At 38.5% G+C, this 12,456-nt stretch overlaps 1 protein-coding gene across 1 annotated transcript; it reads left to right on the forward strand.

Moving 5' to 3' along the window:
- The first annotated feature begins 314 nt into the window (after positions 1 to 314).
- On the forward strand, positions 315 to 11,168 carry LOC140146101 (cytochrome c oxidase assembly factor 7-like). Its single transcript, XM_072167854.1, has 3 exons — positions 315 to 523; positions 6,429 to 6,569; positions 8,277 to 11,168. The coding sequence occupies exons 1-3, from the start codon at positions 421 to 423 to the stop codon at positions 8,717 to 8,719; spliced, it is 687 nt and encodes a 228-aa protein (XP_072023955.1). The 5' UTR covers positions 315 to 420; the 3' UTR covers positions 8,720 to 11,168.
- The last annotated feature ends 1,288 nt before the right edge of the window (positions 11,169 to 12,456 follow it).

The raw sequence follows: 12,456 nt of genomic DNA on the forward strand, positions 1-12,456 counted from the left end.
TGGAAATTTTACTATGGGGGAGAGGCTCATATTTATTGCACAACCTTATTGCCATAAAAAAGACGAAAAGAGAAGAGGGAAGGAAGCTGAAGGCCGGGGCTGAAGGAGGGGAGAGGAGGTGATGAGGGGGAGGAGAGAAATGATAAAATAATAATAATATGGAATCTCAAAAGAAAGGAGGGAAGAGGAAATAAAGGTGGAATGAAATGAAACTGGAAGGAAAGAAAGCAAAGAAGGAGGATGATTACACAGGGGAAAAAAAGACAAGAAAAGTTTGTTTCCAGTAGATGGCGCTGTTTGTTTGACCTTTGACATTATGTTACATGACATTTTCGTCTGCTTCGTATCAAAATAAATGTGTGTTGGGTAACTGGAACTTGACACTTTTTCGAAGTTTTGCTGCTCATAGACGTCAACAACATGTTTGCCGTTGATTTCAAAAAGGAAGAGGAAGTGAAGGAGTATATCCAAAACCTGGGTACGGAGTATAGTTACCAGTGTTACAAGGAAAAAACGGGTGAAGGTTAGACTCGCTGAGTCTCATGGACGCCGTTCCTATGTCCATCAGACTCGTATTTCCCATTTTGGATGTCAATGGGAAATACACACTTAGCGCTTTGCGCCGGTTAAAAACTTGAAAAAAAATCTTTAAAATTTTATCAATGTATATAAAAGTGGTACCAACCGTATTGTGCTTGCTAATTTAAGACTCGGTTGAAACAAAATTAAGGATCGAAAGCATTTTAGTGTCCAAAAAGGCAAAATTATCGTCAAAGTTCTGCCGAAATCGGCACCCTTGCGAAGGGTTCAGAATTCGAATCGGGAACGAAAATATCCGATCTTTGCGATCAAAAACACAAAATTACAACTTTAAACATACTATTGGCAAAAGACATTATTACCAAACAATACAGAATAGAAAATTTGACATCATTTTCTCAAAATATTGAAAAAATTTGCTCACTAGACATCGAAAAAGTAGGCAATCCAATTCCCGTTCAAACGCGTGGGAAACTGAAAGTGCGATAATCGTGACTAGGTGAAGGTAAGCTTACCGAAATGTCGGACTGGCTTCCGAATTTGGCACCAGCCATACAGCCTCTTATAAACATGTGAATGCAGCCCTTTCTCATGCACGATCGAATGTTAGGTGCTGTGCAATAATTATGAGCCGGGGGGTAAAATTTGCATGGTGTGCTAAAACATAGACCCCCCATCACTGCCCATGCACCCACCTAGTTCACCACGTAAACTTGTATGGCTCAAAATTCGGACCGCTCGCCATAGTTTACTGCTTTCTGTGTTTTGAAATTTGTTGACGCTTTAACGATCCCCGATTCCCGGTCGATTATTTTAGCTGTGTCACGTCACATGCATGATGCTGGGTACCAACCAAACTTCAGAAGAAAAAAACCTCGATCGCCGATAACATCTATGGGACTTACATAGGATTACATAGAGATATTTCTTGTCAAAATTTGACCATTTCTAGGCAAGTTGGCCCTACTTTGTCTGCATTATGTGAAAAGGACAGTTGTAAGTAAGTATAAGTGCAACGCTTTTGATGTTTTGATGTTTCGGGAGACTGGGAGGATCATAATCAAAAGATGATGGAGCCTATTCTTGACTGTGTAATATTCCTTCACCACATTGCCGTACGGTAACAGTCTTATACGATGGACAGATAGTATCAGTTTGTGAATGAGGACATCGTATAAGTTCCTTGTACTAGCACCCACCCCACTTCGCTCGGACAGCTGAGACTGAGTTAAAATAAGCTGCCCTTGAGAAGTAAACCAGGCATATGGCGCGGACGCATCGTTGAATGATCGTCACCGATTTAGTTTACATGATTGAATTCCTACAGTTTTGTCAGAGAAGAACGGCACTTGTTTACATTTTGAGAGCATGCAGAGTGTAAGGAAGTGGGGTTCTGATTGCCATTGGCTGAGTCAATCGTCTGACAATCATAGCAATAGACCGATAATCTAATTGGCCGATTGTGTGTCAAATCGTTTGTTGGCGCAGATTGGTGCCCTTGCCGTGAAAGCTCCCTGTATGTTGCTCATTAATAGGGCACTCGCGTCAATCTGAGCAAGGGACTGCCCTTCTTCTCTGAAACCCAGTGTATAAAATATTCCATCCAGTGCACTTGCACATTTTTCACGTAGACCTGTCAAAAGGGACACCTAGCGAAATCCCTAATTGGTTTGTGGGGCCTTTCAGTTCCAGTGAATTTTCTCTGAGAAAACATATATATGCACAATTTTGCTTTTGTAAATTTTTATTGGGAGTTGATTCCCCTAAAAAGAAATCAAACATTTTTGAATTGTTAAATAGCAAATTGATGATACATTCATATGTGTTTGAATAAATAAAAACTGATACTTTGAGCTTTAAAAAGTTATCGGCCGGGCCTATAGCCGAAGGAATGGCCAGACATGAGCTTTAATACTAAAAAATGCTACACCATGAGAATACATCGCAAGAAATCGTTTAGAATTGTTTAGTCTCGGCAATGTTGGTGATGTGCTGCGGGAGGTCGTTCCAATCATGACTGGTCTGGATGAAGAAAGAGTGCTTGTGGGACTTGATGCTAGTGAAGGGTACCTGAAGGTAGTTTGGTTTTGAACGTCTGGTTATGATTTCTGATTTCCTGGTGACTATTTCTGGAGGCAATTTTACATCCATCTGGCTGTTGATGATCTTGTGAAAGTTGGTGAGGCGTTGAATGTATCTCCTTTCCTCCAGGGTTGGTAGGCCAAGTTGTTGAAGGAGGGCGGTGACAGAAGTTGTATTGTCCCAGCTATAGGTGTTAGTGATGAAGCGTGCTGCTCGGCGCTGGACCATTTCAATCTTGTGTTTATTGGTGGCAGTGAAAGGATCCCAGACTGATCCACAGTAGTCTAGGTGGGGTCGAACCAAGCACTGGTAAGCCTGGAGCTTAACTCTCTTTGGTGCGGATCCTAGGTTGCGCCTGAGAAAACCAAGCATACTGTTGGCTTTAGCAGTGGTTGCATCAATATGAGTATTCCATTTCATGTCCGTGAGATAGGTGGACGCCAAGATACTTGTGGCTCTTCGCACGATTCCAGCACATGACCCGAGAGTGTGTATGAGGACTCAATAATCTTTTTCTTATTTGTAAAGCGGAGGATGTTGCATTTGTCTGGTTTAAATGACATCTGCCAGCGCCGTTCCCACTTCTCCAAGGTGTGCAGGTCTTGCTGGATAGCTTCGCAGTCAGATGGTGATGTAATTTTGCGGTATATAACGCAATCGTCAGCAAATAAGCAGGCGTTTGATGAGAGGCCATCAACGATGTCGTTGATATAAACTAAGAAGAGGAGCGGCCCCAAAACTGTCCCTTGTGGGACTCCTGAAGAAACATGAACTGGTTTAGAGCCAACTCCTTGAATGACAACTGTTTGCTCACGTTGGGTTAAAAAGCTAGCGATCCATTTATGAAGTGAACCATGAATGCCAATGTGACGGAGCTTCAGAAGCAATTTCTGATGTGGTACAGTGTCAAATGCTTTGGCAAAATCAAGCACGATGGCATCCACCTGACCTCGGTTCGTAGCAGAGGAGAGTATATTATGCACAGTGGTAAGAAGTTGGGTCTCACAAGATCTACGTGCCCTGAAGCCATGCTGCACGTCGCTCAGCACATTGTATTTCTGGAGATGTGACATAACATGACTATATATAACATGTTCAAGGATTTTACAGCATACAGAAGTCAACGATACTGGCCTGTAATTTGCGGGATCTGTTCTACTTCCCTTCTTGAACACAGCTGAAATGTTCGCTTTCCTCCAATCTGATGGAAGTGAACCAGTACTGATGCTCTGATTAAAATAGATGTCAATACAGGTGCAATTTGAGCAGCACAGTTCTTCAAAACAAAAGGATGAATACAATCTTGCCCAGGAGCTTTAGATGGTGTGATGTTCTCCAGGAGTTTCAGGATACCATTCATGCCTATCTTTAAGTCAGGAACTTTAGGAAGTGATGTGCTTCCCAGGCTGGGCATGGTTCCTGTGTTCTCATGAGTGAACACAGATTTGTACTGTTTACTCAAGGCTTCGCTTTCTCTGCTGGTGTACTCACTAGTTTACTACCATTAAACAGTGCAGCTATGCCAGAGGCATCCTTCCTTCTACTCTTGATAAAAGTCCAGAACTTCTTGGGGTTAGTGCCCATGGAGTCAAAAACATTTGTAGCAATGTATTCTCTTTCAGCTTTTCTAAGTTCTTTCTGTGTAGAACGCCGTAAAGATCTGTACCTTTGCCAGTGCTTGGTGTTATTACCTTGTTTTGCTTTGTAAAACGATCTGTTCTTCCTCCGAAGGTGCTAGGTGAATTCAAATTTGCCATCAAACTGCATCATTTTACATATCAAATTAAAGCCCTTGAGTTAAGAAAGCCAAAACTGAAAACATTTTTGTCATGTAGCACTTTCCGTAACAAAGTTACATCTTGTCAAAGATTGACTTTCATCAAAAAGATTCTGCTAGCAAAATTCCCCAAAACGGCATTTAGGGGTGTTTCTAGATCTTAGTCTCATGGCGATAGCAGCTTTTTTTTTAATGGAACTGCTATCAAAATCCTCTAAAATTCCATCTGCGACTTGATTATCACCATAAAAAATCATATATTTGGGTCAGGTGAAGTATAGAAAACATATTTATGTAGGTTTCCTTCACCAGCCTATTCTCAAAAAAAATTCAAATTTCTATGTAATATGCATTGTGTTTGGGCCCCGGTCTCGGCGAATTTCGCTGACTAGTAAATGTGTTAACTAAGATTTGCCTGGGATACCTACAATCATACCTCGGTGTTGGACTCCATGAGCGGCTCAGCTGGAAAACACATTGAGTCAGTAGCATCCAAGGCAGGCAGAACACTCGGCTTTCTAACTTGGGGCCAAGTCCATGCCAAAAGTGCCTTTGTAACGTCCGTAACAAAATTTTGGAACATTATTGCTCAAAACAGGAGCATTTATTTCAAACTTGCTAATCATGCCTCCATAGATTGATGTCAGACCTACTTCAAGATAGCAAAGAAAAAAATCTGAGGAAGCACCTTGACATTTTTTTTTTTCATTAATGGAAAAGCGTTACGGACGTTACATTTGAGATAAAATGTAACGTCCGTAACACTAAATCAACAGTGTAGGAATATACAGGAGTATTAATTTCAAACTTGCTTTTCATTTTTACATAGAATGGAGTCAGGGCTTGCTCAATATAGTTAAAGGGGCATTTCGTGATCCACAGCCTCATCCCCCCACTTTTCCCAAAAAAAGTTGAGATTTTTACACCACTGGATACCTCTGGCTACATAATGTTTACGTACCAAATATTTCTTGCAGATAAATTCGCTTAGCAAAAATATCGCTAAATTTGAATTTCGCTCTGGTGCACCAGAACGAAATTACAACACATTGTCTATGGAGCAGTGTAATACACATAATCATGCATAACTCACAAACGCAAAATCGGAATCAACTGAAATTTTGGAAATACGCTTTTTTCGTGGATATCTACTGGAAAATGTCATAAAAAGAGGATGCTAGGATCACAAAATCCTCCTTTAATAGAAAAAAATAAAACACAGAACTGAATGGAGATTTCAGGATATGTACCATCTGTCAAAAAGGCAGGCACTTTCGCGTAACGTCCGTAACGCTCGTTTCTAATTTCTGTAGCTAATTAACTAAGAAAGCCAAAACAAAATTGCTTCATTATATTGAACATTAGAGTGTGTACTAGTAGCATACCAAGAAATAAAGTGTTATCCTAACAGCAAACATGTGTGCTATTCACTTAAAAGTTGCAAGTTGCATGTATCTGTAACGTCCGTAACGGTGGAATTGGCCTTAGGAGGAACCTGGGAAAGTGCTCAACAGAAATAAAAAAGCAAGCCTACACCTCACTCATGTGCTCACAACTGGAATACGCCTCTTTCGCGCGGGATCCCTATAAACAAAACCAAATAGACCAGCTTGAGAAGATCCAAAGAAGGGCTATCCGATTCTGAAGAAGTAGATTGTAATTAGTCAGGAAAGTTACCAGCCCAGCCAAAAAGTTACACACCAATGGCCGTTGGACCGGCGCTATTTTGAATGTTGAACATCACCAAAATCACATTGTCGAGTTAGGGCTCTTTTTGAAATTCCCTTACACAGGAAGGTGTGCGCCATCCTGCAGCTTTCCTGTGCTAGGCTTCTTTTGTTAAAATCCTGTGTGATTATAACACTGCAATTAGCCACTTCACTGACTTAAATTAGGAGCGCGCTTTCCTGACTGAGCTTTCCTAAGGCGCGCTTAGCGAGGGGAATCCTGCCTTCTTTCTGTGTGAAAACGTGGTAGGGTATTTCAATATGAGCCCTTATCCTTTCTCTTCATTCACTTTACATTGCAGGCTGCTATAGACTGGGTGACTTTTTTGCTGCAATGAAAGCTGACTTTAAGCAGGCTGCAGAGGCTTATCGCAAGAGTTGTGATGATCATGACTACGGCAAAGGATGTCAGAAAATTGGGGCTCTACACATGTATGGAAAGGGTAAGTAAGGGCCTTTTTTTTTTTTTTTTAATTTTATTAGTTTGAAGTTAAGGTGGTACTGTGCCTCATGTGGAGATAAGCTCATTGTAGTTATTGCCTTGATAAATTTGTGACTATTTTTGCATTTTTCTCAAAAATAATAACACACTGGTAACAAAAGATATGTATATTATAGGGCAAGGAATCCAGTTACTACACTGGAATTTCAGTGACTCAAGACAAGCGGTACGTTATTTATGATAAGAAAAGAGGTAGGCCTACCGCTAAAATGTCATCATCATCATCATCATCAGTCGGCTGCGGAGCAGGCGACTACAAGCTTTCTCCAACTAATGCGATCTTGGGCAAGCGAAACCATTTTGTTTGGCTGCAGCATTCCTTCAGTATCTCCCAGGAGGTGCTGGACATAGGCCTACTGTAAGTACAGTGTGCGCGGCCGTCCCGGTTTCCTCTTCCCATGTACCTCATTTCTTAACATATATATATAATGAACCACTTGTCTTGAATCATCGAAATGTCTTGCCCCTATAATATACATAACTTTTGTTACCAGACTTGTGTAGTTATTTTTTGAGAAAAATGCAAAATTAGTCATAAAATTTATCAGGGGGTGTAATACCACCTTAAGGTGGTACTGTACCACATGTGGAGATAAGCTCAGTGTAGTTATTGCCTTGATAAATTGGTGACTATTTTTGCATGTTTCTCAAAATATAAGGCCAAATAAAAAAAATAAACATGTTTCACGTCCCCTCCGCTTCCTTTTGGAGGTTTCTTCAATTATTGTTTTATTTTTGAAATTCAGTTATAACTTTTCTTTAAAATATGTCTAGGAAGTAGAGATGCTTTCTATAGCTTTGCTAATATACAAGAAACACTTTTTGAAGGTTTTGATATAATTAGAGGGGGCCTACCTCTCAAAACAACAAATAAAAAGAGGCCTCCTCCTTTTTCCAGGCATTATTGTGTATAAACAGCTCTAATTATGGGTATTTACACCGATTTTGAGATAAAAAATAAAAAATAAAAAGCTCCCTCCTCCTCCTTTTTTTAAAAAATCCGGACGTGAAACATGTTTTTTATTTTACTTGGCCTAATAACACACTGGTAACAAAAAGTTATATTATAGGGCAAGGAATCGAGTTACTACACTGAATTTCAGTGACTCAAGACAAGCGGTACGTTATTTATGATAAGAAAAGAGGTACCGCTAGAATGTACCTCATTTCTTATCATAATGAACCACTTGTCTTGAATCACTTAAATTTCAGTGAACTAATTGTTTTTGGATTCTTGTTTATATTGTGTTTCTTGTTTATATCTCAAAAAAAGTGTTGATGGAATTGGGCCCTTCTTCCACTCAGGTATTCAATTGATTCTGAAAATTTATGAAAGATTTATCCTTCTTTCACTTTTTAGGTACAGTACTGCTACAAGAATATTCTTACTCAGCCCTCAAATTAAAATTTTGAAAGGGCAGCCAATCCAAGGCAATTAGAAAAAAAAAATGAAGGGCACCAAGGCAACACTATAGATAGGGCATCAAAGGCAATTGCCTTCAATGCCTTTGTGATGAGGGCTGTTCTTACTCTTTCAGTGTATTAGATTATAATAACCCATCCCTTCCCACACACTTTGATTTGAAACCTCCAAGTCTGATGAAATGTAACAACATAGATCCTTTTTTAATCTTTCCTGTCATTTTAGGTGTTGAAAAGGACCAAGAGAAAGCGTTAAACTATTTCACAAAAGGCTGCGATGGGGATGCCGCTGAATCCTGCCTAGGTGCCGCCGTCATCCATCAGCAAGGTGTGGGGCCTGACAAAATCAAAAGCATACCAAAAGCGGCCTCGTTTCTAGAAAAAGGCTGCACGAGGGACAACGCAAACTGCTGTTTCCGTCTAAGCACCTTATACCTTCAAGGCACAAAGGGTATACCAAAAGATTTGTCCAAGGCAGGGAAATTATCGGTAAAAAGCTGTGAATTAGGCAATATGTATGGATGTTTCAATGCTAGTAGAATGTATAAGCTTGGAGATGGTGTAGAGAAGAGTGAAGAGACGGCTAAGAAATATGAGAAGATGGGAAGAGCTATACATGACGCACACACTGCTGAAACGCAAACTGTGAAATTTGGAGCAAAGTCGTGATGTAATACATCACCTCAAAAGAACTTGAAATGGACAAAAAGTTTATATCACATAGTAGAGTGGAACCCTCGTTAACACTAAATTGTCAGGGTCTCAGATTTTAGTAATAGGATTTTGTGTTATCAGGGGACCATTTCACTCAACTTTATGAAACTTATCTTAAAATCAATATGAATTACACCAAAATGACTTCCGGGGGGGGGGGGGTACTCAGGTTCGGTTTGGGTAGGGGAGTGCTGCTGATTTTAAAGTACCGGTAATGACAGAGTAAAAATGAGGCAATTCCAGTTGAGTTGATATCCATTTACATGGAAGACATAACAGGTTCCTAAATCTTCCAGACAGGGAGTGTGAATTTCAACTGGGGTTACCTGGATGGGTGACTCCATTCTACACCCACTGTTTGGAAAATTAAGGTCATGTCTTCCATAGGGGTAGGCTTGGGCATTGTCAGTTTTTCGCATATTGCGGCCAAAAACATATCACGATCGATATCGCCATCTGACGATATTTTTATCAATACATGCATGCATGCATGCCATATCAAAAGTTCACTAGTATACGGGTGCAAAAACGGCCCGGCAAACAGTGAAGCAACAAGTATACAAATAAACAAGTACAAAATATACTTATTCAATCCACTGCCATCGTTCAAAACAGCTTCTTTATATCCGAAACGTTATTAAAAACAGTATGAAACCATTTCCCGCCATTATTGTGTGTGGTTTCCGCTATTTTGCATTGCATGAACATTAAACATTTTGTTGGTCGTGGCCTGCTGAGTGGATGGGAGACCAATTATAAGTATATCGCCTGTCACTATTTCTACATATCGTCATCGCGATAAGGATTTAATATTGCGATATATCACAGGGTGTGATATCGCCCAAGTCTACATAGGGGTATATGAATTTCAATTGGAATGGCCCAATGGACACAACACATTTCATATAGATATTAAGGAATCGGAAAGCAAAGTTTTCACAATATTTTTTGTGGGACCTGAGAGCACACCAGACATATCAAATTGCATTTTGAATACGAGGAATGTCCTTCTGATCAGATAATTTTGATTTTTTGAAATTCGCAATATAATACAAATTTTATGGCAAATTATTAACATTTGATATTTTTTATATTTTGATATTTAAAAGTCCTTGAAGTACATGTAAACTTTATACATCTAATGATATATACTTAAAGTGTATGTAGCTGGTATGAAAAGCTGACCATTAATTGAAAATTTTGACCTTTCATATTGAAGATATACAGTTTTTGTCCCAAAAGACCTACATTTTTTGGTGTGTTGGGAAAAAATCTTTATCTTCAATACGAAATGTCAAAATGTTCATTATGATGGAAAGCTTTTCATCCCAACTACATACACTTTAAGTACATATCATTAGATTTATACAATTTACTTCAAGGACTTTAATTTAAAAAACATCAAGTTTTAATCATTTGCCATAAAATGTGTATTGTATCGCAAATTTCAAAAAATCAAGCCAATTTATCTCTTATTTTTAAAGAAAAAACCCTGAATTTAAAGGTTGCAGTAAATTGCATTGATATGAATTCAGCACGAAGATGTAGCAACAGTCAAAACCAAATAACATATACTGGTATCATGTTGGAATACTCTATTATGCTAAAATATGCAATAATGAGAACATGTAATATTTTTGTTTTATTATAATGAATTGCAGTGATTACCCCCCAATTTGCCCCAAATAAAGTTCCTCCAACAAAAGATTGATTCCCAAATTGTTTTTCCTTTGAAGTGACATGCCCCAAGATAATGTTCACTATGTGTAAATTCAGAAGATATCGTACACTTCCCAATACATTTCTTCCCTGTACTGATTTGCTATTCAGTGCAACAGGGTCCCCGGGCATGGTCAATAGTGACAAGAAATACCTGAATTACAAGATCTGGATGAGCTCTTATTTAGGTATTTTTTCACTATTGACCCATATGAGACCGAATAGCAAATCAGTACAGGAAAACATTCCATAGTGGGAAGTACAAGATACTGTATACGCCAATATTTCCGCGTACAGATATTTTTCGCGGTTTCAAGTATTAGTATCACTGACAATATCGCGAGGTGTTGAATATTAATTCGTGAAAATAAAACCACCGCGAAAATTTCAGCGTATACAGTATCTTCTCCGATGTAAATTAATTATTTTAGGTCATTTTTAAAGGTTGCTACATGTTCAGAGATTCCACTTTTCAGGAAATTTCCTTATGTCAGGAAATTTTTAAGAAAATGTACCAATTTCAGGAAATTTTTGCTCTACCCTTCCTGTGCAAAAGGATGGAAAAGTGCATTTTCAGGATTTTTCCATGTTTTTCGGGAAATTTTGACAACACCAACGTGGCATCTCTGCATGTTGCTATTGGTGTAAATATCCATGAAGCACAAAAGAATTCAAATCGATTCTCATATATTACAGAAATTGTGAAAGGTGTGTGGTTTTATCAGTATGTGTAATAAAATATAATACAGGTCTTCCACCATTGACTTACATGTAATTTTGATTTGATTTGTTCAGGTTTGACAACCTTGATAATAGAGAGCTTAGATTTCCAACGTACATAAATCATATGCTTGTGCATCTATTCAAAATCCTGTCATGAGTGATTTTGAATAGATGCACAGGTGTATAATGCGTACGTTTGGAAATAGCAAGCTTTCTATTAACTCAAGAGAGAGACTCTTATGAAGCTTATTTCTGTGGTAGACCTGAAACTGACCATTTGTGAGAAGAGGAAAATGCTTTTAAAAGAGGAAAATAGCTCAAAATCATGCTAAACTCAATTGGGCTGAAAATAACAAATAATGCATAAATTTCAAGAATGAAAAAAGCTGATTCAGCTAAAAAGAGGATTTCAGGTCTGCTGTTGGGATCCATTTGAACACCAGGATGCATATTATGTTGTTCATGAAATGGCAAATACCATAGAAATGATTCCACAATTTAATGAAAAAAATAACACTAACAAATTATTTGAGCAGGGATGCAAGCTGACCTGAAGAAAAAAGCCCGAAAAGCGTGTGCATCTGGGCCAAAAGCCTCCAAAACGGGCTGAAAATAAAGAAAAGTGCAGGAATTTGACTTCATAAGAGCAGAAATTCCTGCAAAAGCAGGAAAACTTGCATTGAGTAACATGGGTTGGGCCCAGGGGAAAGCAGGTTTTTGAAAGGTACTTTTTAATCCGATTCCGGATTATTGGACAATAACACGTTCTAGATATGACACACTTTTCTTGTCATTTCAAATTCAATATTTATTTACACTTCATTCAATCAAAACAACAGTGGGTCTGTCAACTAGTGAAATTCTGTGATATATACTGTACGCAAATCCATTCAGCATTAGCTGGGAGTGATAGAGGACACCTCTCCTTCACATAATTAAGTTAAAAAAAGTTATGTCCCAAAGCCCCTGTGCATGTTTGCTTTTTCTTAGCTGAAACAGTAAATTCATTTTTATTTCTTTTTTTTTTTTTAATAGTTTTTTGCCGTAAAGTCATGAAATTCTGAGAAATATTTTGAGGAAAATTTACTTATTCAATACTTGCAAATTTTCGTAAAATTCAATTTTAAAAAAATCTTAAAAACCAGCAAAACCCTGCATTCTGCATGTTTTTGAAACTGCCATGGGCTTTGAGACATAACTTTAGTTTTAGCCTTAGTTTAGTGTCAAGATTAGCTCCATATAAATGGAAG

Source organism: Amphiura filiformis, chromosome 2 (assembly GCF_039555335.1).
Source record: "Amphiura filiformis chromosome 2, Afil_fr2py, whole genome shotgun sequence".
NCBI lineage: Eukaryota > Metazoa > Echinodermata > Ophiuroidea > Amphilepidida > Amphiuridae > Amphiura > Amphiura filiformis.

Bases quoted from the DNA above. Each gene is read 5' to 3' on its own strand.
- LOC140146101 (XM_072167854.1), top strand. From the start codon at position 421: ATGTTTGCCGTTGATTTCAAAAAGGAAGAGGAAGTGAAGGAGTATATC. The intron at 524-6,428 runs GTTAGACTCGCT...TTTACATTGCAG, and splicing joins CAAGGAAAAAACGGGTGAAG to GCTGCTATAGACTGGGTGAC. The intron at 6,570-8,276 runs GTAAGTAAGGGC...CTGTCATTTTAG, and splicing joins TCTACACATGTATGGAAAGG to GTGTTGAAAAGGACCAAGAG.